The sequence below is a fragment of the Scyliorhinus canicula genome, chromosome 20 (assembly GCF_902713615.1).
Source record: "Scyliorhinus canicula chromosome 20, sScyCan1.1, whole genome shotgun sequence".
NCBI lineage: Eukaryota > Metazoa > Chordata > Chondrichthyes > Carcharhiniformes > Scyliorhinidae > Scyliorhinus > Scyliorhinus canicula.
The window spans coordinates 42,221,461-42,249,381 of NC_052165.1; the positions used below are offsets into that span (position 1 = coordinate 42,221,461).

Sequence of the window (27,921 nt, forward strand, 5' to 3'; positions counted from 1 at the left end):
CTCAAAGGCAATTAGGGATGGGCAATAAACTCTGGCCTAACCAACAATGCCTACATTCTATGAATGAATTCAAAAATCTTTGCTGCCAAAATTCAGAAAATCCAAATAAGGTTTCCAACATTGGACAGTTTATTCTTACATGTAGTAGTTAGGGTTAACAGATACATTTAAGAGGAAGCTAAAGGAACAGGAGGGATGTTCTATGTTCTATAATGAGTTGGGCCATTTGGCTTGTATTTATGCAGCACATCCTATGCAATTGCTGTCTAGTATAAATGCAACACTTCAGTTTCCTGAAGCATGTTACCTGATAGCCTTTGATTAAAGTTGACTGCATCTCTTTGAGAAGGTAGAGAAGGTATCCTGGGCCCAAAGTCTCGATTATTTTAGTCAGGGTATTGCGAGCAACATCCCGGATCTCCTGTGCTCGGTTTCGCAACAGCATACAGACTTTAATGAGGATACTGGGAAAAAGATAAACACTTGTATTTATATAACTCTGTTCTCGATCAACCGACATCTCAAAGTGCTTTCCAGCCAATGAAGCACAATCGCTGTTGGAATGTAGGAATGCCTGCAAAATCCGCGTAGCAAGCTTCCACAACTATCGATCTGATCATAAACAGATCATTTGTTTTTTGTGATGTAAATGACGGTAAATATTGCCAGGACATCAGGAATAACTCCCATGCGCTTCCTCAAAATAGTGCCACAGGAGGGAACACGGAGGGCGGAATTCTCCGCTCCCGTGGAAAATCAAGAAGGCCGTCGTGAACTCGGCCGAGTTTTACGACGGCCTCGGAGGCCGCTCCTCTCACCTTATTCACCCCCACCCGGGGGGCTAGGAGCGGTGCTCCGTTATTCTCGGCCCCCGGGCCTTGTCACTGACATCAAGGCCCGACGCGCCGAGAATGACGCGGCCGGCACGCCTAATGACGTCAGGCGCACATGCGCGGGTTGCTGTCTTCCCCCTCCGCCGCCCCGCAAGACATGGCGGCTTGATTTGCGGGGTGGTGGAGGGGAAAGAGTGCGTCCCTTTGAGACGCCGGCCCGACGATCGGTGCCCTCCCGAGCACGGCCGTGGTGCTCACTCCCCTCTCCGCCCCCCCACAAGCGTCAAACCAGCGTTTGGCGCCATGTTCACGACGGCAGCGACCAGGTGTGGTTGCCGCCGTGGTGAACCGGTCGTGAACGGCAGGCCGCTCAACCCATCCGGGTCGGAGAATCGCCGGTCGCCGTGAAAAGCGGCAAGCGCCAATTCTTCTGAGGGGGGGTGGAATCGCGGGGGGCACCAGGGGGCCGTGTCGTGAGTCGCCCGGCCCCCCCGCGATTCTCCCACCAGGTGTGGGGAGCGGAGAATTCCGCCCTGAGTCTTGCTTTAATGTCTCACCCGAAAGCCTCACTCCTGCCAATGCAGCACTCTTCCAGTAATGCACAGGAGTGTTAACCTTTGCTACCACACGGCGACAAGGACCCGGGTTTGATCCCGGCTCTGGGTCACTGCCGTGTGGAGTTTGCACACTCATGTCTGCGTGGGTCTCACCACTCAACCCAAAGATGTGCAGGGTACGTGGATTGGCCATGCTAAATTGGCCCTTAAGTGAAAAAAAAATTGAGTACTTTAAAATTTAAAAAAAGGAGTGTAAACCTTGATTTTTGCACCCAAGATGTTCAACACAGAAGACTGTGAGTGTGCTAAGAAATGGCTGATACAGACAGAGAGTAAAGGAAAACCTGTAAACGCACAGTTAACATTTCGGCCCCAGTCCCCACACACTCTCCATCCAAGGACAGCCCTGATGAACAGATACTTTTACTCAAGCCTCTACATACACCAACTTAATGCCATCGATTGCAATATATGATATACCCAAACAAAATCTACATAGGCAGAATACTTAATCCGCTTGCTAAGAATTTAATTCATCAGCATCAGAATACTCAAGTTCCATATCAGTAACTTTGCAGGAATTACATTCTGGGACTGACAAGAATAGTAAATGTAGAGAGGATAAAATTATTACTTCCACGCTTTTTTCCATCCTACTTTAAGGGTGCTATTCCATGCCCCAGTTTCTCTCCGTCACATCCATTCTGATGATGCCACCTTCCACATGTGTGCATCTGATATTCTTTACAAGGCTGACACCAGAAGTGAGAGGTTATAACTATTAGGAAAGATTGAACAGACTTCAGCTCTCAAGAAAAAGAGAAAATTGATAGAGGCCTTTAACGATTATTTAAGGATTAGAATGTGGAACTCGCTATCACAAGGATTAGCCAAGGTGAAAAGACACAGATGTATTTAAGGGGAAGCTGGGTAAACACACTGGAGAAAGGAATAGTTTGATGTCTTTGGCAAATTTAACATCTCCCTTCCCCAATAGTGGAATTGTCTTAAGTAAACTATTTCCCCTCTCCCCAAATACACAGTGAATGTGATTACTCAAGGTCACTACAGTATTGGGTGTTTATACCTGGGTAAATTCGAATCCATGATTTCCTTGGGCAGAGTCTGCATCAGTTTGACCATGGCAAACGCTATAGGAATACGCACCAACTCTTCATCATTGACTATTTTCGATTTCACCAACTTATGCTGCTCATCTCTTTCCACCTGTTAACAAATAACAAAATTGACAAATAAACTTGAGTAACAGCACCCGGGGAGGGAGATAAGGTGTTGCAAAGGGAAGTGTGGTGAGGGAGTGGGGGAGAGTGGTGGGGAAAGAGTGGCAGGGGAGCGAGGAAACGAATAAACAAGAGAAATGAGACAGCGACAAGTAGAAATGAGTAAAACGTGAAAGAAATACGAAAATAGTGGAGAGTTTTGCCCACAGACCTTTGCAATTAAACATTTCTGCAGCTTGGGCAGGATGTTGTTTGTGACAGACGTTTGGATATGCTCAATCAGATTTTCCAGCTCCTGTTTATTCTTGGGTTGAGAGGCGACAGGCTTCTTTGCCCCTTTCGTTAGGATATTTTTGCCTGCTGAGTCTTCATTATGCACTGCATTATCTTCATTTAATGTTTCTGCAAATACTTCTTTTTCTTCATCAATAGCATCTTCCAATTCCATAGCTTCAGTCAATTCTTCCTCATCTCCTTCAACAGCGTCTACAGGGCAGAATGAAAATATCAAGAACAACACTGGACAAATGGTGCAGTCAATGAAGGTCAACTTAAGAATCAGGTTATAAAGTTATGACAATGTCCCAATCTACAGGCGGAAACAGAACCATGTATTATATAACATCTGGCCCAATTGGTGATCATGTTTCACATAAACTTCCCCACCTGACTTCATCTAACCTCCATCAACATATTCTTCTATTCCTTTCTCCCCAATATTTCTCCTTAAATAATAATCTTTATTATTGTCACAAGTATGATTCTGTGAGTATGAGAGTCAGGCTGTTGCTGACTAGTCTGTGGGACAGTTCCCCCAATTTTGGCCCTCGCCAAAATGCTAATAAGGAGGACTTTGCAGGTCAACAGGGTTCGATTTGCCATTGTTGTTTCTGGTGCCGAAGTAGCTGGATGGTTCATCCCGTTTCATTTCTTTTAGTCTTCACAGTGACTTAATACAACTGAGTAGCTCGCTCAGCCATTTCAGAGGCAACCACATTGCTGTGAGTCTGGAGTCACATGTAGGCCAGATCAGACAGGAACCGCAGATTTCCTATCCGAAAGGACATTAGTGAACCAGATTTTCTGATGGTCACCATTACTAAGACTAGCTTTTAATTCTAGATTTATCAATTGAATTGAAATCCCACCAGGGGCGGGATTCTCCCCTACCCGGCGGGGCGGGTGGTCCCGGCGTAGCGGAGTGGTGCCAACCACTCCGGCATCGGGCCTCCCCAAAGGTGCGGAATTCTCCGCACCTTTGGGGGCTAGACCCGCGCCGGAGCAGTTGGCACCACGCCGGCTGGCGCCAAAACCGGCACCAACGGCCTTTGACACCCACCTTCGCCGGTTCGCGCATGCGCCGGTGGTGACGTCAGCTGCCGCTGATGTCACCACCGGCGCATGCGCGCTGGGGGATTCCCTTCCGCTTCCGCCATGGCGGAGGCCGTGGCGGCAGCGGAAGAGAAAGAGTGCCCCCACGGCACTGGCCCGCCCGCCCGCCGATCGGTGGGCCCCGATCGCGGGCCTGGCCACCGTGGGGGGCACCCCCCGGGGTCCGATCGCCCCGACCCTGCTGGGGGTCGGAGAATTTCGTCCCAGATGTCCATTCCCCAGAGCATTAGCCTCTGGGTAAATAATAATTAAAATCTTTACTGTCACAAGTAGGCTTACATTAACATTGCAATGAAGTTACGGTAAATCCCCTAGTCGCCACATTCGGTGCATGTTCGGGTACACTGAGGGAGAATTCAGAATGTCCAAAACACCTAAAGCACGTCTTTCGGGATTGTGGGAGGAAACCGGACCACCTGGAGGAAACCGCACAGACAGCGATCCAAGCTGGGGATCGAACCTGGGACCCTGGTGCTGTGAAGCAACAGTGCTAACCACTATGCTACCGTGCCTCCCACTACCGTCCAGTGACATTTCCGCTACACCAACTCCTCATAAAGGATGGGCAACGAACACTGGTCTAGCCACCTAGTGGGTCTGTTACCTCAGTTGGCTGGACCGCTGGTTCGTGATGCAGAGGAACACCAACAGCGTGGATTTAATTCCTGTAACGGCAGAGGTTATTCATGAAGGCCCCGCCTTCTCAACCTTGCCCCTTTCCCTGAGGTGTGATGACCCTCAGGTTAAATCACCACGAATCAGCTCTCCCTCACAAAAGGGAGAGCAGCTTGTGGTCCCCTGGGATTCTGGCGACATTTACAGTCACCTACTGTCGACATCCTGAGTGTGAAAGGATTGAAAAAAAAGAACGTGGGTGATGCTACCGATTGCCTGTTTGCAAAGGATCTTGAGAACATGGTGGTGAGCCACCATCTTTAAGTGCTGCTCGACCATTTCACAAGTCACAAATAGACCAGGTAAGGACAGCAGATTTATTTTTCTTACGGTCATTAGAGGGTTTTTACAACAATTCAATAATTTCACGGTCACCATTACTGATTCTCACATTTTAATCCCTGACTGGAAGTTGTCTGCATGACGTCCACTAGAAACTAGTGCAATCTGGGCGGAATCAAATTAAACAGCACTTAAAAATGGTGGAATTATATGCCCATGAATGACAGTAAGAACCGCTCCTGCTGGATTTTGCATGATTTTTAAACACTGCCTCAAAAGTCCGTTCGCCCAAAGAAGTGCACAACCACAAACCTATCTGCACCCTCAAGGCAGAGCCAGTCTCTGCCAGTTCTGAAGAGCTTATCTCACTCTACCCAGTATCCCAGCACCCAAGATCACGTTGCAGCCAGCATCAATGACCAGACCTACACTGATCCAGGCAGACAATTACAGCCTGGCCCAGGTTTGTTTTTTCTGCTAATGCTACAAGTACTTATAATTCAATTTAAATGAGTTCAATTGATCTGCCCTGCTCTGGTAGACCAATTAGCTTAAGCAACTTAAGAATAACTAATTTCCTGGCAATCCCAATCATTGGTGTGAATCTGGTGGATGCCTTGCTCCAGTCACCAATCAATTGTGATTGATTACGCCGATCAATTGCATTCATTCTTGGGTAGCAGAGTGGTGTAGAGGAAGCCTGCTGGGCCCACAACCCAGAGGTCGGTGGATCAAAACCATTTGCTGCTATTTACATTTTCCGGTACAGCAAAAAGAAACATTTAAATTTGTCCCTCAGTTTATTTGATTTAGTTTACTTGATTATTTGTGTTCATCAAAATAATTGGGAGATTTCATCCACGAGTTCATGCAAATATCCCTGCATGGCAACTTGGGTGTTGCATAGACTGGCACAGAACTATAGAGTAGAAGCAGGCCCTTCTCATCCAAACAGTAGTGTGCAGTGCATTCCACCAGCAGCACAGTGGTTAGCACTGCTGTCTCACAGCACCAGGGACCGGGTTCAATTCCGATCTTGGGTGATTGCCTGTGTGGAGTTTCCACGTTCTCCCCATGTCTGCGTGGGTTTCCCCCCCCCCCAGGTGCTCCGGTTTCCTCCCACAGTTAGGGGGATTGGTCCCTTAGTGTCCAGAGATATGCAAGGTAGCTAGAGTTGCGGAATAGGGCGGTGTAGTGGGTCACGGTAGGGCGCTCTTTCAGAGGTCCCTGCAGACTTAATGGGCCGATTGGTCTCCTTCTGCACTGTGGGGTTTTATGGTTCTGTGGAGGGCGCGCTTAATAATATTATTAATAATAATAATCACTTTTTGTCACAAGTAGGCTTCAATGAAGTTACTGTGAAAAGCCCCGAGTCGCCACATTCCGGCACCTGTTCGGGGAGGCCGGTACGCTTGGGGAAAACCTCAGACCGTGGCAACTTAAAAGACTGAATTTTAGACACGTACTTTCATCTATAGTCTTCTGAACCGCTTCAAGCTCCTTCTGCAGGCTCTCTGGGTCAAAGTGAAAGGCTTGCAACACGGACAGTAGCAAACTGTATGAGAGAAAATTATCAGCACTAAGGACATAGAGGTGTTACTGGAAAAATTCACAAGTTACAGAGTCCACTTAAACAGAAAATTAAATGTTTTACGTGTTAGCTATGGTAACACTAAATACCATGGAGCATTGACAGAATCTCTGCCCAACAACAGCTTAGGGCGCCACACTAAATTCACAAAATAGTGAGTGAAACGTACCAATACTCCTTAGAGCCAGAGCGATCTTCAGGACCAGATTCAATCCCGTGGAAGTTTAGGAGAAAATGTCCCAAATTAACCCTTTCCCCCAAATTGTTTAAATCTGTTTTCTTTGCATCTTCCAGAAGACCTTTGTCTTTGGGCAAGGGAGGAGAGTGTATATATGTTGTTCTTGCATTGTGTGGGACAGCTCAGATGATCTAAATGGTCTTTTGTTGCTCCCCATTGTTTGTGGGAAAGTTTTTGTTTGTTCTTTCATGGGCTGTGGGGAGTCACTGGCTAGGCCAGCATTTTTTGCCCATCCCTAATTGCCCTTCAGAAGGTAGTGGTGAGCCCGTATGGTGTAGGTACATCCACAATGCTGCTAGGGAGGAAGTACTGGGATTTTGATCCAGCGACACTGAAGGAAGAGTGATATATTTCCAGGTCAGGACAGTGAATGGCTTGCGGGGGAACCTGGAGGTGGTGATGTCCCCAGCTTTCTGCTGTCCTTGTCATTCAAGGCGGTAGAGGTTGCAGATTCGGGAGTTGCCGCTGAAGGACCCTTAGTGAACCTTTGCAGTGTATCTTGCAGATGTTACACATGACTACCACTGTGTGTCAGTGGTGGAGGAAGTGAATGTTTAAAGTGGTGGATGGGGTGCCAATCAAACGGGCTGCTTTGTCCCAGAGCTTATCGAGTGTGGCATTCAAAAAGAACGAGCCTCAGAGTGAGTGTTAAGCTGGCTTGTTTAGGAGAAACACTGAAGACTATTCGCTGGTTTGCTTACACTATTCATCACTCCGAACCCTCTTCCACATACCTGACCGCCAATTTCTGATTGATCTGTCCAGTTTGCAGAACGTGAATGTAGCGTTTGACGTAATACATATACGGTGACCAGGAAAGATGCTTGCAGGAAGCTCCGACAAGTTCCACAGATGCCGTGGTCATGTTCTCATACTGGAGAATTTTACAATGAAAAAGATCACAAGAAATTGAAACAAAATTGAAATGCACACATTTTAACCGCCTTCTGCTAAGTGTTTGATTGGAAGTTCTGCTAGAGTCGTATAAAGCAGGAGTCAGGTCAAAGGTGGAGGAACTATTCCCTTTCCTTTGGCTGTGCTGATACTAATGTTCATCTCCAATGTCTTCCAGTTCTAACAAACGGGTCACTGATCTAAAACATTAACTTTATTTTTCTCTATCCCATCATAATGCTGCATGAACATTAATGTTCCCAGCATATTCCGTTTCTACATCTCGATTGGACTCTGAGCACCGGACATCAGGGAGGAAACACTGGCCATGAATGGAGGAGTACAGTCTCACGGCTCTCTATTGTGAGGGGGTTAGCGTATGAAAGTAGGGACTTGCTACAACTGTACATATCATTGGTGAAACTGCACCTGGAGTACTGTGCACAGTTTTTCTCTCCTTACTGAAGGAAAATAATTGAAGGATTTGATCGGATATACAATAATCATTTTCTCCAGTGGGGGAGTCCAGAACAAGGGGGTAGAACATTAAAACTTACAGCCAGGCTGTCGAGGAATGATGTTAGGAATCTTCAACTCTCTCCCCCAAAGAACCGCTGAGACTGTGGGTCAACTGTAAACTGTGATTAAAAGATGTGGGCCAGCATTTGTTGCCCATCCCTGTGGCTTGCTAAGCCATTTTAGTGAGGGAACAGGTAAGATTTAACAGCATCGCTCTGTGGGTCTGGAGTCACATGTAGGCCAGATCGGGTAAGGAGGACAGATTTCCTTCCCTGAAGGACATTAGTGAACCAGATGGGTTTTTACGATAATCGGCAATGGTTTCATGGTCATCATTCGACTTTTAATTCCAGATTTTTATTGAATTCAAAATTCACCAGATGCCATGGTTGGACTCAAATTCGGGACCCCAGCGCATTACCCTGAGTCTCTGGATTAGTAGTCCAGTGACAATGCTACTATGCCACCGCCTCCCCAGGCAGAAAGATGGGTAAGGGTATTAAATGTTATGGAATCAGGGTGGGTGAATGGTGTTAAGATACAGATTGGCCGTGATCCAATTGAATAATGCAACAGGTCAGAGAGGCTGAATGGCCTCCTCCTGACCCCAAGTTACAAAAACGCAGTTCTCACCTTCAGCATGTTTTCATTGAACAGTATTGAAGTAGCATATGGCAGGATGTAGTTGACCAAAGATTTAGAAGACAGAGTAATTTTCTCCTCATCAAGCTGCTTCGCTAGTTTTTTCAGGGCACGAGCTCGCCTGTGAATCTAAACATCCCAAGAGAAAGAAAGTGAAAGCCTTGCATTTATATATAACGCATCTCTCATGAGCATTCCAAACACTTAACAGCCAACTAAGTGCTTTTGAATTGTCGGCACAGTTACCATGTAGAAAACATGGCAGCCAATTTGTGCACAGCAAGCTCCCACAAACAGCAATGTGATAATGAGCAAATAATCTGTTTTAGTGAAGTTGGGAATTCAGGGAGAACTCTATTGATCATCTTTGAAATTTTCCCTCTGTAATAAAGTAACTTTGTACTTTAAGCCCAGAAATTAGCAAACATTTTCTATTTTAACAAAGCTGTAACCAATTTCAGTTGAACTGCCAGGCGAGTATTATACAGAAATGTTAAGCATTCACTTACAGTAAATCCTGGACTTCCAAAAAAATTGCAATATTAATAGAACATAGAACAGTACAGCACAGAACAGGCCCTTCGGCCCTCAATGTTGTGCCGAGCCATGATCACCCTACTCAAATCCACGTATCCACCCTATACCCGTAACCCAACAACCCCCCCCTTAACCTTACTTTTATTAGGACACTACGGGCAATTTAGCATGGCCAATCCACCTAACCCGCACATCTTTGGACTGTGGGAGGAAACCGGAGCACCCGGAGGAAACCCACGCACACAGGGGGAGGACGTGCAGACTCCACACAGACAGTGACCCAGCCGGGAATCGAACCTGGGACCCTGGAGCTGTGAAGCATTTATGCTAACCACCATGCTACCCTGCTACCCTTGCTCATTATTCATACTGAGCAAAGTTCAATCGATGAAAAGCATGTTTAAACAGATATATTTGTTACATAGGTGCATCACTTTATTATCCTCATTCCAATGATTTGGCCTCTATTCAAATATAATTTGCAAAACTGCTAGTTTTGAAGTTATTTGATCTGATTCTCAACCACACATGGTGGCACAGTGGTTACCATTGCTGCCTCACAGTGCCAAGGTCCTGGGTTCAGTTCCGGCCTTGGATGACTGTGTGGAGTTTTGTACATTGTCCCCTGTTTGCGTGGGTTTCCTCCAAGTGCTCCGGTTTCCTCCCACAAAGATGTCCAAAATGGGCAGGCTATGTGGGTTGGCCATGATAAATTGCCCCTTAATGTTCAAAAGGTTAGGTTGGTTTACGGGTTAGGGTGGGGGCTCTTTTGGAGGGTCGGTGCAGGCTCGATGGGCCGAATGACCTCCTCATGTACTGTAGGGATTCTATATAATTCGAACTAGAATTTGCCCTATCCTTGGGATAATTTACAACCGATCTCTGAACATATTAAAATGAATGCCTTGAATCATCCACCTGTATGTGCTTTGTATTCTCAAAGAAGTCCATTTCTGGATCATGGTCTGTTAGCTGTACCAGGTCCTGGAATTCCAACCTTTGAGGGAACGTGCGGATTAAACAGCAAAGGAGTGTCGTGTATTCTTGTTGAACACTCTGCAGGAAATCAAACAGAAATAGAGAAAGGGAAGTAGGAATACAATCAGACAAAGTGAATTAAGCACATCTGTGGTATAATTAAATCAATCATACATATATATATGTTACAGTAGTATTTAGAAACCAAGGTTAAGGTAGCCAGTCTGTGTGTCGGAAAAGGCTGCAATTAAGATGTCATAAAAATTAGATAATCATTCATTTCAACCATGTGCTTGCTTACCTATATGGGGGTTAATGGAATATTGTGTTCCCTGGGATGTAGATAATTAAAGGGATTGTGTTTTGACTTAGGTGAGCCGGTCATGGGACCTCTGAGTGGGATAGAGAGGATGTAATTAATGGGAGGGACCAGGTCTGCAGCAAGCAGTTTAGCTGTAGGATTTTTTAGTTTGACAAGGATAGCAGGATTTCCAGGTTGTGCCTGAAAAGGGCTCTCACTCCTTTTCTAAAAGGAAATCCCTACACAATAGTACAACAAGCATTCCTGTGTTTGCTAACTTTATTCACAAGTGGCTTTTGACCTATAATGGATTTTGCTTAATTGGAGATAGAGAAGATATACGTTAATAGTTATATTGTTCTTTTTATTTTAAGAATTATTTAACTGTTAATTATAAAGCTGCATCTATGATATTAGTGTGTTTAATCCTGTGCTAATAATAAAGTTTGTTTTAATATAAAAGATCCCCATTTGTGAAGTATCCTTTCCTCAGTTTACAAATTGCAAAATTGCTGGGGTTTCTCGTCTAGTTTCCTAACATAAATTGGGGTCTGGTCCGGTACTATGACAACCTCGGTTCCATAAATCTTTTCTATAAATCTAAGATCAATCAATGTGATCAGGATACTGATGCTTTTTAAAAAAACATTAAATTATCTGTGGGTATTGTTGGTAAGGATGACATTTATTGCCCATCCCTATTTCCTCATGAAGCTGGTGGTGAGCCTCCTTCTGATGCATAACTGAGTGGTTTGCTCGACCACTTCTGAGGGCAGTTAAGAGTCAACCACATTGCGGTGGATCTGGAGTCACATGCCAGCCAGACCAGGAAAAGATGGCAGATTTCCTTCCTCAAAAGGACATTAGTGAACCGGATGGGTTTTCACAACAATCCAGAGGCTTCGTGGTCTCAGCTACTGATGGGAGCTTTTTATTTCACACTTTTTTAATAAATTGAATTTAAATTTGTTCAGTCGCCGGGTTCAAAATCCTGGAACTCTCTTCCAAACAGCACTGTGGGTGTACCTACAGCACGTGGACTGCAGCGGTTCAAGAAGGCAGCTCATCGCCACCTTCTCAGGAGGCAATTAGGGATGGGAAATGATTGCTGGCTTAGCCTGCGATGCTGACATCCTGAGAATAGATTAGTTAAAAAAAAAATCTCCAGGCACTTTATCTAAATAAAGGTTATAGAATCCAATTAAGCAGCAAACTGGGCTAAGCACTGTCTTCATAGTTTTCAGGCTGTGCAATAAATTGCTCAGCACCCACATTGTGAGCTGTGCGAGCACCTGCTGCCAGGCTTGGCAATCTGTGCACACTACCCCCCTGAGCAACAAGACATATGACTTTGCTGCAGTGAGCCAAATTCAGCCAACAACTGAAGCACAACAGGCTCATTATGAACATCTGGGGACGACACTGGGTTCCTCAGTCTGTCCACCATTCTGCAACAACAAATGTTCCACTTGCAGACCATTTAGTCAACACGAATGCCAAGGCAAATTTTAACAGTTCCATTCTTAACCCATGCAGCACTCCCGACTGAGTAAGCTCATTGGGAAAGCCAATGTAATGATCCGTCAACAATTGATCGGAACCAATTTCAGACACAGCCCAATTCAATCCTCAATGTCTGGATTTTCAGCTGACAAGAGTCACCTAAAAAAACAAACTCTGTATTCAAACTGTAATTAAAAATAAGGTGCACTTTTCCTATTGGTCGGGGAATCTAGAAAACAGTGGTACGGTCTCAGGATATGGGCCAATCATTCAGGACTGAGATGCATACATGCGATCGTACATTCGAATTAGGAGCAGGAGTAGGCCACGCGGCCCCTCGAGCCTGCTCCACCATTCAATATGATCATGGCTGATCGGACTGTAACCTCAATCGCCCATCCCCGATTACCTTTCAGCCCTTGTTCATACATGGATACCATACGGAGAAATTATTTCCCTCAAAGGATTGTGAATGGAATTCTCTACCCCAGAGGGTTGTAGGTGCTCCATCGATGAACACATTTAAAGTTGGGATAAACAAATGTTTGGACTCAGGGAATTAAGGAACATGGGGAGCGGGTGGAAAAATGAGTTGAGGCCCAACGTCAGCCATGATCGTATTGAATGGTGGAACAGGCTCAATGGATTGTCTTGTCTACTCCTGCTTCAATTTTATATGTTCTTATTTAAGACTCAAGCGTCAATATTTACAGCAACAAAGCTATCCCTGACGTTTGGCTACCCATTATTTTCTGCTGCGTTATTAGTTTATCTAACGTGTCGTGACCTGAAGAAAACTGGTGGGCCCCAAGACACGGGGATTAGATTGCAGTTGCCAGCAATTTTAAAGTTAAAGTTAACATAAGCTGGTTACTAAACATTTATGAAACACTGGAAAACATTGCCAGAGTCAACTACAATGAAACAACAGTTTTGCTGGTCTGCCAACAAATGCCAGAATCCAGAAATAAAAACATAAAACGTTGTCAAATGCTCAGCAGGTCAGGTACCATCTGTGGAGAGAGAAAAACAAGGTTAATGTTTCAGGTCGCTCACCTTTCATTGGAATGCTGGAGTCCGCATGAAAGATCACAGACCTGAAACGTTAACTCGGTTTTCTTCTCTCCACACAATACTGCCTGACCTGCTGAATGTTTCCAGCCTTTTCTGTTTTTTATTTCAATTTTATATTCAGCTGCAGTTTCCTCTGGCATGCTAGAATGTAGGTCACACGTCACTGGTGCATTGATCAACAGCTGTAGTCGTATATCTCCCGCTAGGCTTATCCCCATTTTACCTCAATCTTTGTTTTTAGGCAATTCCTTAAAGTCTCCAGCAGAGTGCGGGTGACCACCTCCTTGTATTCCTCCTCCGAGCAGTCAACTGAAGCCACTTGTTGGACAACTGCACTCAAGCAAAGCGTCGCACTGTCACTTAGAGTCATCTCACCTAACTGACAGAAAAACAAAAGGGCAAAAGTGTCATCTCCTTATTGTAGGATCAGGCAGAAATATCTAGAATCTTACCGAGTGAATGTAAATGGGAGGGTAAATTCGTGTTGGGCATTTTAGATGGTTTGCGCAGAAGAGAGTTTGGCCACGAGGGAATCAGCCCAATATTCTATGCAACGTATCTGACCATAATATTCCAACTCCTCCTACTCCCAGTCAATCTGATTTCCCTGCCCTTTAATCAGCTCTGCTTATCCTAGCTTAGTATAACTAGGATCAGCATCATTTCTAAAATTCACATGGTGCTTTTGTGAATGTTGAATGGATTTTCAAAACGTGACTTCCATGCTGCTGAAACAGGAACAACTTACATTTATATAGAGCCATGAACATAATAAATTGTCCCAGGGTACTTCCCAGGAGCTTTTTAAAGAAGTTTTTCCAATTAAGGGACAATTTAACGTGGCCAATCCACCTACCCACACAAACATGGGGAGAATAGGGAGAACGTGCAAACTCCACACGGAGTGACCAGAGGTCGGAATCAAACCCGGGTCCTCGGCGCTGTGAGGCAGCGGTGCTAACCTCTGTGCCCTCGTGCCGCCCAGGAGCATTTAAGACAAAACTTGACACTGAGCTACATAAGGAAATATTAGGTCAAATCACCAAAAGTTTGGTCTAAGAGGTAGGTGCTAAGGAATACCTTAAAGGAGGAGTGAGGTTTAGGGAGGGAATTCCGCAGCTGGAGCTCAGGCAGCTGAAGGCACTGCCATCGCTGGTGGATAAAAATGGGACTGAAGAGATCAGAAATAAATCAGCGCAGTGATCTTGGAGGAATGGAGGGGGTCTGAGGAGATTACAGAGATAGGGAGGGACAAAACCACGGGGATGAAAACTTAAAAAGCAGTTCGAGGTATTGTATTTTCCAGATCACAAAAACACTGATCTGAAAAAACCCTCCCAGTGGTTTGAAGGATTTCCATTATCTGGTTTTATGAAATCAAGTCTGTGGTGTAACCATGTATTGGGAGGTTCTATACAAACCTGAATGGAATAGAAGCAGTTGTGCATCACTGGCATCAGATATACCATATCCAACCTTTTCATCTCTTTGATAGTGCTAGTCGCGAGTTGGAATGCGAACAGGCGCTCGTCAAAATCAATGTCATCAAGGTGCTGTCGATCGAAGCTATTTAACTAATACAAGAAAAAGTGACTTAGGTCAGAACTGGGAATTGTCAGTAAATAAATACAAGCTTGTGCTAACATGAGGAACATGAGTAAAATATCAATGTACCTTAGTGACGATCTCCGCAATGTATGCTAGACTGCCATCCAGATCTGCCAAGGTCTTTTGTTGTAAAAAAAGGCAAAGAAAAAAAAATTATACAAAAAAATGTAACCATTTTAAATTTAAGTAGTAGATTTTGTTGCCAAATGAGACTCAGGCAGTGTAATTTGAAATGCAGTGAAACAGGAATAGGCCATTTGGCCCCTGGAGACTGTTCTGTCATCTAATTCAACCATGCCCGATCTGCATCTTAACTCCCTCATGGTTCCGTAACCCTTAATACCCTCATCAAACAAAAATACATCAATCTTGGTTTTGAAAATTCCTTTAATAGATTTCATAGAACTTACAGTGCAGAAGGAAGCCATTCGGCCCATCAAGTTTACACTGGCCCCTGAAAGAGCACCCTACCTTTTTAAAAATAAATTTAGACTACCCAATTAATTTTTTCAATTAAGGGGAGATTTAGCGTGGCCATCCACCTACCCTGCACATCGTTGGGTTGTGGGGGTGAAACCCACGCAAACACGGGGAGAATGTGCAAACGCCACACAGACAGTGACCCAGAGCCGGGATCGAACCTGGGACCTCGGCGCCGTGAGGCAGCAGTGCTAACTACTGCTCCACCATGCTGCTCCAAGAGCACCATACCTAAACTCACACCTCCACCCTATTCCCGTAACCCAGCAACCCCACCTAACTTTTTTGGACACTACAGAGCAATTTAGCGTGGCCAATCCACCTAACGCACACATCTTTGGAATGTGGGAGGAAACCACAACACCCGGAGGAAACCCACGCAGACACGGGAAGAACGTGCAGACTCCACACAGACAGTGACTCACGCCGGGAATCGAACCTGGGACCCTGGCGCTGTGAAGCAACAGTGCTAACCACTATGTTACCACTCCACCTTATTTTGATCGCTGGCTCAACAGCAGCTTATTTTGGGACGGGGGAGGGTTGAGAACTCTAGATTTCCATTACGCTATGTGTGACAAGATGTTTCCTGATAGCCTGGCTCCAATTCTGCAGATAGACAGGCAAAATGGAGTGAAGGTCCTCCTGCCTGAAACTGGTGTTGTGCTACACTACCCCTAAATACAGCAAACTTCGGTCAGAAATTTCATTTACTATCAAAACCGCAGAAACAAATTTGTAAACAACTCCCCAACATCTTCAAGGAGCAAATCTGTAAACCATGTTGATTTTTTTTTTATTCTTGCAAGAAGCTTGGCTGATGAACATCCATGAAGACCGGCCATATTGATACTGTGGCTACAAGCACAGGTCTGAGGCTAGGAATCCTGTGGCAAGTAACTCACCTCCTGATTGCCCAAATCCTGTCCATCATCTACAAGGCACAATCAGGAGTGTGATGGAATACTCTCCACTTGCCTGGATGAGTGCAGCTCCAACAACACTCAAGAAGCTCAACACCATCCAGGACAATGCAATCCGTTTGATTGGCACCCCATCTGCCACCTTTAACATCCACTCCCTCCACCACTGGCGCAGTGTTTCCCAGATGCACTGCGTCAACTTACCAGGAATCCATAGACCTGTACCTTCCAAACCTGCAACCTCTACCACCTAGAGGAACAGAGGCAGCAGGCGCATGGGTGCACCACCACCTGCACATTCTCTCCCAAGTAGCGCACCATCCCAACAAAGCAGAGCGGGAAGCCCGACACTCAATAATAACATACCGGAGTCAGATCAGGAGCACAGACTGCGGATCAATATCACAACCCCTGGGATGCAATGCAAAGCTGAGTGCTGTGGAATTCTATTGCAATGGAAAGCTGGTAATTGGACCAGCTTGTCCAATCTCCCAAAAACGCTGGGAAGAGCTCAATATTAGGGTTTCAGACTCTTTATTTTCCTCTTCCGTGTAATCATACACCAGCCAACAAATGATCTGTGACCCTTCAGTTGCGTTTAATCTATCCACTCTGTATTACTAGACATAACAGTTTTAATGATAATCCGTTTCAATTTCCACATTAATCTGAATGATACAACAACAGTTTCACAAGAGGGCTAACCTTTATCACAACATAATAAAACAATGCCGACAATCCAAAAGCACCTGTACAACCAGAGCCAACTCCGGCTCAAGAGAAAATCCATGGACAGAATCTTAATATTATTTTAAGTGGAATCAGCACTGTTTATTGCGACTAGACTTAGATGTGGGGAGGAGTAAAATACAGTGCAGAATAACCAAGTAATTAGAAAAAATAAGGTAAGAGTAGATGAATAAATAGAGTCAGAGAGAGAGAGAGAGAGAGAGAGAGAGAGACAGACAGACAGAGAGAGACAGACAGACAGACACAGAGACAGAGACAGAGAGAGAGAGACAAACAGAGAGACAGAGAGAGAGACAGAGAGAGCGACAGAGAGAGCGACAGAGAGAGCGACAGAGAGAGCGACAGAGAGAGCGACAGAGCGACAGAGAGAGCGACAGAGAGAGCGACAGAGAGAGCGACAGAGAGAGCGACAGAGAGAGCGACAGAGAGAGCGACAGAGAGAGCGACAGAGAGAGCGACAGAGAGAGCGACAGAGAGGGCGACAGAGAGGGCGACAGAGAGAGCGACAGAGAGAGCGACAGAGAGAGCGACAGAGAGAGCGACAGAGAGAGCGACAGAGAGAGCGACAGAGAGAGCGACAGAGAGAGCGACAGAGACACGGTGGGGTAGAGAGAGAGAGAGAAAGTGAAAGAGAGATAAATAGAGAGGGAGACACAGAGAGAGAGAGAGAGAGAGAGACAGAGAGAAAGACAGAGGGGGCAGTGAGAGAGAGAGAAAGTGAAAGAGAGATAAATAGAGAGGGAGACACAGAGAGAGAGAGAGAGACAGAGAGACAGAGAGAAAGACAGAGACAGTGGGGGCAGTGAGAGAGAGAGAGAAAGTGAAAGAGAGAGAGCCATCGAGGTCTACAGGACAGAAAAGGCCCTTCAGCCCATTGTGTCTTCACCAATCAAAAACATCCATCAAACTATTCTAATCTCTTTTTCCAGCACTTTTATGTCTTGGCATTGTAAGTGCACATCGAAATACAACTTAAATGTTATAAGGGTCTCTGCCTCCACCACCCTTTCAGGCAACAGAATGGGTTCCAGTCTCTCACCAGGCTGAATGAAAAGGTTTTTCCTCAATCCCCTCTAAACTTCCTGCCCCTTACCTTAAATAATGCTCCCTTGTCATAGATCCCTCTAGGGGAAAAGTTTGTTCCCGTCTAATCTATCTACGTCCCTCATAATTTTATGCATCTCTATCATGTCCTCCTCAGTCTCCTCTGCTCCAAGGAGATCATCCCTAGTGTATCCAATCTCTCTTCATGGCTAAAACTCTCCAGCCCAGGCAACATTCTGCTAAATCTCCTCTGCAACCTTTCCAGTGCTATCACATCTCTCCTATATGAATAAATAAGAGACCAGCTTAGCCAATTCCTTCAGTACAATATATTTCACACAGTACGGATTTTAATTAGCTGTTATAAACGTCGGTGTGGGCAGCACGGTGGCCTAGTGGTTAGCACAACCGCCTCACGGCGCTGAGGTTCCAGGTTCGATCCCAGCTCTGGGTCACTGTCCGTGTGGAGTTTGCACACTCTCCCTGTGTCTGCGTGGGTTTCGCCCCCACAACCCAAAAATGTGCAGAGTAGGTGGATTGGCCACGCTAAATTGCCCCTTAATTGGAAAAAATAATTGGGTAATCTAAATTTAAAAAAAATAAAATAAAAAAAATAAAAAATAAACATCGGTGTTAGAATGTTGCAACTGCACACAATACTCAAACTGTGACCTAACGTTTTACACAGTTTCAGCATAATCTCCCTGCTCTTAAACTCTGTACCTCAGAGACAGGTATACATTGTGCCTTCTTAACCACTATATCTGCCTGCTCTGCTTCCTTAAAGGACCAGTGTACGTGCACACCAAGGTCCCTCTGATCCTCAGTGCTTCTCAGGGTCCTGGCGTTTATCCCTCGCCTTGTTTATCCTGCCCAAGTGCATCACCTCACACCAGATTGAATTTCATTTGCCACTGATCAGCTCATCTGACCAGTCCATCTATATCCTCCTGTCTATTTACCACCTCACTATTTACCACCCCATCAATTTTCGTATCATCAGCAAACCCTCCTACATTCATGTCTAAATCATTTATATAACCCCCAAAAGTAAGAGCCCCAACAGAGATGCTAAACAGTGTGCTAAACCAGCCCCTCGTTGATGTTGGGAGGGGGGAGGGGGGTGGAGGGAGGGGGGGAAGGGAGGGAGGGAGGGAGGGAGAGGGAGGGGGGAGGGGAGGGGGAAGGGAGGGGGGAGGGGAGAGGGAGGGGAGGAGAGGGGAGGGGAGGGGGGAGAGGGGAGGGGGAGAGGGGAGGGGAGAGGGGGAGGGGAGAGGGGGAGGGGAGAGGGGGAGGGAGGAGGGGAGGGAGGAGGGGAGGGAGGAGGGGAGGGAGGAGGGGAGGGAGGAGGGAGGAGGAGGGGAGGGAGGAGGGGAGGGAGGAGGGGAGGGAGGAGGGGAGGGAGGAGGGGAGGGAGGAGGGGAGGGAGGAGGGGAGGGAGGAGGGGAGGGAGGAGGGGAGGGAGGAGGGGAGGGAGGAGGGGAGGGAGGAGGGGAGGGAGGAGGGGAGGGAGGAGGGGAGGAGGAGGGGAGGGAGGAGGGGAGGGGAGGGAGGAGGGGAGGGAGGGAGGAGGGGAGGGAGGGAGGAGGGGAGGGAGGAGGGGAGGGAGGAGGGGAGGGAGGAGGGGAGGGAGGGGGATGGAGGAGGGGATGGAGGGAGGGATGGAGGGAGGGATGGAGGGGGGAAGGGAGGGAGTGAGGGGAAGTGAGAGTGGAGAGAGGGAAGTGAGAGTGGAGAGAGGGAAGGGGGAGAGGGAGGGGAAGGGAGAGAGGGTGGGGAGAGAATGAGGGGAGAGCGCGGGGGAGCGAAAAGAGGGAGGAGCAGGAAAGAGAGGAAACAGAGAGAGAAGAAAGTGAATGAGAGAAAGAAAAAGATCGAGAAAACGAGAAAGGAGGAAAAAGCTAAATTAAGAAAGACTCATTTCTACAACACTATTACTGGAATGGTTGGCAAAAGTCACTATTGTAATGGAGGAACCACAGAAAGAGAGAAACAACAACGGGATAACGACCAGATACCCAGATAATTATTTTAAGTGGTGTTGTTGTGGGACAAATATTGACCGGGGAAAACTCCCGTGGCTCTTCTTCAGAGGGCAGACATCTCATGTGAAAAAGACAGCAGCACTCTCCCTCCCCTCTGCACTGCAATAGGAGTTATTAACTTAGACTTCATGCTCAAGTCCCTGGAGTGGGATCATAACCCATGACCTTCTGACTCAGGGGCGAGTGTACTACCCATTGAGCCATAGCTGGTGTCTCAATACTTAAAAATAAAGACAAGATTAAAGAAGCAGAAATGTACAAAACAATCATTTCTTTACTTGAACTTAATTAATTGCTGCAAAAATGTACCTGAAAGACTGAACACAGAGTCTGGCGAGAAAGCTTGTTCTGAATGACAGAGAATAGGGCAGCCAGAGGCTTAACGAAGGTGGAAGGGTTTGAGCAGTGTTGCAGGAGGTTCTGAATGGTTTGCAGGATGTCAATCTCAGTGTCCTATGGGAATTAGAGACAATGAAGAGACAGTCACTATAGAACTATAGTACTACAGGACTTGAAGCTTGCTGAAAAGAGTGACATGTTGCTGAAGATTTTAACCGTGTGCTCATCAAGACAAATGCAAGAATGTCAAATTTCAAATAATCACAACCATTGGTTGGCAGGCTGACTCGGATTGGCCACGGCATTGCCCTGGAGAAAGCAGCAGGGAACTACAGGCTCCCAAGACCCCACAAGTAATTCGAAGAAGGTGCAAGGCTTGAATATTTGTGTTTTCTTTTGCAGGGTACAGACCGTATTCAACCACCTGCGCTTGCAAAACTCAAATCAAAACGTCTACTGTTAGATGAGATTCCATGCCGGGCTGTTAAGGGAACAACGGAGACTACAGGCGGAGTTTGGCTTGCTAACTACAGGGAAGCGGTGGAGCGGCTGAGAAAGGCGAGGGGGCCGATCTATGAGCATGGAGAGAAGGCCAGCAGAATGCTTGCACAGCAGCTCAGAAAGAGGGAGGCAGCCAGGGAGATTGGGAAAGTGAAGGACTTGGTCGGAGATTCAGCAGGGGTTAACAAGGCGTTCAAGGAGTTTTATAGCAGGCTATGTGTGTCGGTACCCCCAGCTGGGTTGGAAGGGATGAGGCAATTCTTAAGGGGGCTGGGGTTCCCGAAGGTGGAGGAAGGGCTGGGGTCCCGATAGAGTTTTAAGAAATAGCAGAAGGACTGAAGGCCATGCAGTCGGGTAGAGCCCCGGTACCAGACGGGTACCCAGTGGTGTTTTATAAAAAGTTCTCTGGGATGCTGGGGTCACTGCTGATGAGGACATTTAATGAGGAAAGGGAGCGAGGGGTGCTTCCCCCGGCGATATCACAGGCCACGATCTCACTGATTTTGAAGCGGGAGAATGACCCGGAGGTCATTCAGGCCGATCTCCCTACTATAGACGCCAAACTGCTGGCCAGAATCTTGTCCTCAAGTCTAGAAGACTGCGTTCCGGATGTGATTGGGGAGGACCAGACGGGATTTGTTAAGGGCAGGCAGTTGGCTGCCAACGTTAGAAGACTGTTGAACGTGATCATGATGTCCCCAGAGGTTGTTGACGTAGAGGCCGTGGTCGCAATGGACGCAGAGAAGGCCTTTGACCGGCTGGAATGGACCTATCTGTGGGAGGTGCTAGGACGGTTTCGGTTTGGACGGGGCTTCATCGACTGGGTTAGGTTGCTGTCTCAGGCGCCTGTGGCGAGTGGTCGGATGAACAGGCTGACATCGGGATATTTTAGGCTGCACCGGGGGACAAGGCAGGGATGCCCCCTCTCCCCACAGCTGTTTGCGCTGGCCATAGAGCAGAGAGCTTCAAGGGGCTGGTTCGGGGAGGGGTTGAACACAGAGTCTCGCGATACGCAGATGACCTACTCCTATATATTTCTGACCCACTAGAGGGTATGGGAGAGATTATGAGGATTCATGGGGAATTTGGCCGGTTATCGGGTTATAAATTGAACATGGGGAAAAGTGAGATGTTCGCGATCCAGGCAAGGGGGCAGGAGGGACTGCTGGGAGAGCTGCCGTTTAGAGTAGTAGGGGGAAGCTTTTGGTATTTAGGCATCCAGATGGCAAGGGAATGGGAACGGCTACATAAGCTAAATTTGACATGACTGGTGGACTAAATGAAGGAAGACTTCCGAAGGTGGGACATGCTCCCGCTATCACTGGCTGGGAAGGTACACACAGTGAAAATGACGGTCCTCCCGAGATTCCGCTTTGTTTTTCAGTGCCTCCCCATCTTTAATACGCAGGCTTCTTTTAAACAGGTAAACAAGGTGATCTCTGGCTTTGTGTGGGCAGGCAAGACCCCACGGGTAAAGAAGGTGATGCTGGAGCATAGCCTGGGGGAGGGTGGTTGGCGCTGCCGAACTTTAGCAATTGCTATTGGGCGGCAAATTTAGCCATGATTTGGAAGTAGGTGATGGGGGAGGTCGGTATGGGAGCAAGTAGAGGCGGTAGAGATCTGTTCAGAGAGGAGAGCTTCCCAAACCTGAGGGAGTTGGAGGAGAAATTTGAATTGACGGGAGAGAATGAGTTTAGGTACCTGCAGGCGTGGGACATCCTACGCAGGGTGGTCTCAACCTTCCTGCTCCTACCACCAAGGGGGGTAAAGGACAGGGTAGTTTCCAGAGTATAGGTGGGAGAGGGGTGGGTTTCGGATATCTATAAAGAACTCATGGGGTCAGAAGAAACGCAGACTGAGGAGCTGAAACACAAATGGGAAGAGGTTAGGAGGAGAGGTAGAGGATGGTCTCTGGGCGGATGCGTTGAGTAGATTCAACGTGTCCACATCATGCGCCAGACTCAGCCTGATTCAATTTAAGGTCATTCACCGGGCACACATGACAGTGGTCCGGATGAGCAGGTTCCATGGGATAGAAGACAGGTATGTAAGGTGAGCGGGCATATGTTCTGGGCATGCCCGAAGCTTAGGGGATTCTGGCAGCGGTTTGTGGATGTCATATCCAAGGTGTTAAAAACAAGGGTGGCACCGAGCCAAGAGATGGCGATTTTCAGAGTGTCAGAAGATCCGGGAATCCAGGAGCAGAAAGAGGCAGGCGCTCTGGCCTTTGCCTCCCTGGTAGCCCGGAGACGGATACTATTAGCTTGGAGGGACTCAGCCCCCGAAGTCAGAGACCAGGTGCAACGTCTCTGCCAATAAGAGTCAACTTGCCAAATAACAGCTCCCTTTTCACCAGCTGTATAAATTACTGCAATTTTAAAAAATTTGACCTTCTCGTGTTTGTCCTGAAAAATACAAGATGGAAATCTTCGGAAACATGACCCGCTGTTCAGCACTGCACAATGAAAAGACTCAAAAATGCATTTACTTAAAAATAAGGATTGTAACACTACCAGAACTTGCAGTTTTATAGTGTCCCTGTTAAATCATCCCAAGGTGCCCACATGAGTAGTTATCAGTCAAAATTGGATTCAAATATTCACAATCAGCAGCTAGTCTAGATTAAGTAGTCAGAACCAATGATTTATGAATGCAGCAGTGAAGAATTTTAATGGCTAATATTATTCAGTCATCTGAAACTGGACCATTAATTAATAACTTATCAATGGGTTCCAGAAATCCACTTTTCCAAATCATTTACAAATCTCTCCCCACTTCACACACAAGAGACAGCCATTCAGCCCTTCATTCCCATGATGGCTCTTTTGCAAGAGCTTTCCCAAGTACTGATCCAATTCCCTTTTGAATGTTATTGCTGAATCTGCTTCCACTGTCCTTTCAGGCAGCACATTCCAGACCACAACAACTCGCTGCGTAATTTTGTTTTCAAATATTCATCTCCCATCTGCCTCATTTTCCAATTATCTGAAAGCTGTGACCCCCGGTCACCAAGACACAGCTAAAGGTAAAGGATGAATGACTCACCCTGGATCGCCTGCACCTCGCAGGCTGCTTCTAACCCTCAATGTTGCTTTTACACGGTCATTAAAGCTCCTGAACAGAAAAGCAATTCACCCTCTCTCACAGTCTGTCTGTCTTCTCCCCCCCCCCCCCCCCCATCCCGAAGAAGGCAGCTGGCTGAGTTTTGACAGTTTTGAATGCTGATCCCACACACTTCCTTTACCTGTGATGTGTTTGGCTTGGAGAGATAGGGCATTAAGAGATTGATCAGAACCGTGCTCTGCTCCTTATCCTGTACAAACCTACTTATTCTGGAAAGAAATCAGCAGAGAGAGATTATGCAGAAAAATCAACTTCATGAAATTAATCTGTAACAACGATGCAGCAGAATTATTCAGAGTTAATACAAATTCATTTATGGCAAACGTTAAGATGTTCAAAAGCTTCAGTCTTTGACACAAAATCCCAAATCCAATTCCATAAAATGGACTGGACTCGCTCCTTAGAAAAATAATTTAGGGATTTAATCTTCAAAAAAGAGCAATTTCATGCCCAGTATTTGGATTGTGTGTCCTGGGATGTGTAGCTCTGTACTTGATGTTCAGATCTGTGCTCCGAGTGTGGCGCTGTGATGGGTGGGGGGCATGGGGAAGGAGGTCTAATTAGAGAAATCAGTCCTTGCATTACTCAAAAGTGGTTGAAAGACATTAGAATAAAATCAGCAATGGTCAAAAGCAGCAGTGTGGGCTTAGAGGAACTACACAGGTCAGTTTGCTTGGAGCCAGAGAGACTAATCAGGCAAGTCAGCTGCTCGATTTGATCACTTATCCGTGTCAAATGCCAGTCAGAGCAACAGAGAAAAGTAATCCCATGCCCTGAGCCATTGTCCTGGTCACTGTTCTCCAGATGTTGACTGCCGAAAACGCCATTGTGTGGGTATCAGGTGAGGACAGGATTGGGCATTCAGCTGCAATGACCCAAGGGCCCTTACAGGGTCAACAAATCCAATAATCCTTTCAATAATTAACACTTGGGCAAGGTGCCAGAAGGCTCTTGTGGAACTAAATAATGGCAGAAATTGCCCTTGGGAGAGGCAAGAGGATAGGATGATTGGACAGAATAAAAATGTTTTATTTTTTTGACAAACTCAACACAGAAGTGCAAGTTTGTTCATTCATATGCCACATTTGTTCTCTGAACCCTCTCCTACCCTCAGTGATCTTGGAGCAGCAACTCGTTCAATCGGAACTCCATCCACCATCTCAAACATTCACTCCCCTCACCAGTGACACAAGGTGCACTACAGCAAGTCACCAAGGCTCCTTCAACAGCAGTGATGTTTTACAGGACGTGCGCAATGAGTGTGGTCGATGGTCACGTTAATGATAAAAGTTCAGCTGGCTTTTCTTGGAGGGAATCCTTACAGAATATGGAGATAAAGGATTGTGGAAGGACAAGGGCAGCAGATATATGGGATATACCACCGCCTGCAAGTTCCCCTCCAAGTCACTCACCATCCTGACTGGCAACTATAATCGCCATCCCTTCACTATGGCTGGGTTAAAATCCTGGAACTCCCTCCCTGACAGCACTGTGGGTATACCTACACCACAGGGACTGCAGCAGTTCAAGCAGGTAACTGACCACCACTTTCCCAAGGGCAATTCGGGAAATAATGCTAGCCAGCGATACTCTTAATAATAAATTTTTAAAACAAACAAAAGGAAATGGAATTAAATTATTCGCAATACAGATAAACAGTAAATTTGACAGGAAACTGTACCTTGAAAGGATACTCAGATCTTTACTGACTTGTGTTCGGAATTTCTTCCTCTTCATCCGGTCCTTATTTCCAACGGCCTTGTTGAGGTGTTGGAGAATAGCGGAAATATGAGGCAGAATAAGACATATCCCCATGCTCGGAGAATCTATCCAAATAAACCAGAGAACACCTCAGCAAACAGGGCTTAAAACGAATGGAGCCGGGAAAAGGCCGTCATTCAATCAACAGTTGTCATCCAAAAAAAGCGTCTGAAAGTTAAAGGTAGGGACAGTGGAAGGAGGGAATGGGGTCCAAAGGTCTGCTATCTCATTGCTGTTTGGGGAACCTTGCTGTGCACAACTTGGTTGCCACATTTTCCCACATAGCAACAAAAATATTTTATTGGTTTCAAGTTACAAATAATTGCTTGTGAAATTCCAGTTGGTCACGTCGTTCTGCTGGCACAAAACCAAAGAAAAGCCCATTGGTTACCGCGCTCTAAATTTTAAATAAATGATTAAATATTTCTAAGCAACAAAAAGTGACCTCTAATTGCGTACAGCCTGGTGTGCTTCCTTTGCTAACTTTTTCTCCCAAGAACAATTAAGGACTGAACGATCTTCCACAATCCTTTATCTCCATATTCTGTAAGGAGTCCCTCCAGGAAAAGCCAGCTGAACTTTTATCATTAACGTGACCATCGACCACACTCATTGTGCACATCCTGTAAAACATCACTGCTGGTGGAAGGTTACGGAGAGAAACCTTACCAAATACCAAGTGCTTTGTTTGGGATGTCCTCAGAATATGACAGATGCTGCAGAAATGAAAGTTTGTTCATTCACATGCCACATCTTTCTCTGAATTCTCCCGTTATCCTCTGCAGTCTTGGGACAAACAGCTCTTATCCATCCAGGCCAAGATTCCAGGTATCAAACAGGGAGATGGTGGTGTAGCGGCAATGTGGTGGTGTAACGGCAATGTGGTGGAGTAGGGACAATGTGGTGGCGTAGGGGCAATGTGGTGGTGTAGCGGCAATGCGGTGGTGTAGCGGCAATGTGGTGGTGTAGGGGCAATGCGGTGGTGTAGCGGCAATGTGGTGGCGTAGGGGCAATGTGGTGGCGTAGGGGCAATGTGGTGGCGTAGGGGCAATGTGGTGGTGTAGCGGCAATGTGGTGGTGTAGCGGCAATGTGGTGGTGTAGCGGCAATGTGGTGGAGTAGGGGCAATGTGGTGGTGTAGGGGCAATGTGGTGGTGTAGCGGCAATGCGGTGGTGTAACGGCAATGTGGTGGTGTAGGGGCAATGTGGTGGTGTAGGGGCAATGTGGTGGTGTAGCGGCAATGTGGTGGTGTAGCGGCAATGTGGTGGTGTAGGGGCAATGTGGTGGTGTAGCGGCAATGCGGTGGTGTAACGGCAATGTGGTGGTGTAGGGGCAATGTGGTGGTGTAGGGCAATGTGGTGGTGTAGCGGCAATGTGGTGGTGTAGCGGCAATGTGGTGGTGTAGCGGCAATGTGGTGTTGTAGCAGCAACGTCACCGAATTAGTAACCTAGAGGCTGAGGCTAACACTCTGGGACGTGCATTTAAATCCCACCATGGCAGCTGGGGAAATTTAAATTCAATTAATGAATCTGCTATTAATGAATACTGGAATTAATGAATACTGATTCAATGAATCAGTAATGGTGATCATTAAACTATCATCAACTGTCATTAAAACCTATCTGCCATCCTTACCCTGTCTGGCCTACATGTGACGCCAGACTTACGGGTCTGGAGAACTAACCGCCCTAGGGGTGGACAACAAATGGTGGCCCTGCTAGCGGCACCTACACGGCAAGACAGAATAAAGGATTAAACACAGCACGGGCAACGTTGGATTGATGAGAATCCCTGCATTGCCAGAAAACTCTTTCCTGCCCTCAACAGGAATTGCACGACAAAGTGGAGTTTAAGTGGATCAGCTGTAATCGCCTCAATGCCGGAGCAGGCCCAAAGAGCTGTACGCTGTAGAAGAATGGAACTCAGCGAACGAGTAAACACATCCAAACTCACAGGGTCAGGAATAACAGGAATAAGGGGTTCTGGTTACTGTCAATGCCCTGGCTGGAGTGTGGTGGGGTTGTAAGAGGCTTCAGCTTCAAAATGATCTTCAATCATTGTTGCGTGGAGAATGAACTCAACTGACCAG

General features: G+C 46.5%; 1 protein-coding gene across 1 annotated transcript in view; it reads right to left on the reverse strand.

Annotated features, from left to right (window-relative positions):
* Positions 1 to 27,921, reverse strand: part of utp20 (UTP20 small subunit processome component) — a 141,080-nt gene that overhangs the window by 46,786 nt on the left and 66,373 nt on the right. Inside the window, exons 31-43 of the mRNA XM_038780162.1 lie at positions 25,752 to 25,896; positions 24,192 to 24,279; positions 20,417 to 20,560; positions 14,932 to 14,985; positions 14,679 to 14,831; positions 13,481 to 13,636; positions 10,320 to 10,457; positions 8,856 to 8,993; positions 7,544 to 7,683; positions 6,447 to 6,535; positions 2,843 to 3,117; positions 2,478 to 2,617; positions 308 to 464 (exon numbers count right to left, since the gene is read on the reverse strand). Of these exons, the coding sequence (XP_038636090.1) occupies positions 308 to 464; positions 2,478 to 2,617; positions 2,843 to 3,117; positions 6,447 to 6,535; positions 7,544 to 7,683; positions 8,856 to 8,993; positions 10,320 to 10,457; positions 13,481 to 13,636; positions 14,679 to 14,831; positions 14,932 to 14,985; positions 20,417 to 20,560; positions 24,192 to 24,279; positions 25,752 to 25,896 (1,817 nt within the window). The remainder of the gene's footprint in view (positions 1 to 307; positions 465 to 2,477; positions 2,618 to 2,842; positions 3,118 to 6,446; positions 6,536 to 7,543; positions 7,684 to 8,855; positions 8,994 to 10,319; positions 10,458 to 13,480; positions 13,637 to 14,678; positions 14,832 to 14,931; positions 14,986 to 20,416; positions 20,561 to 24,191; positions 24,280 to 25,751; positions 25,897 to 27,921) is intronic.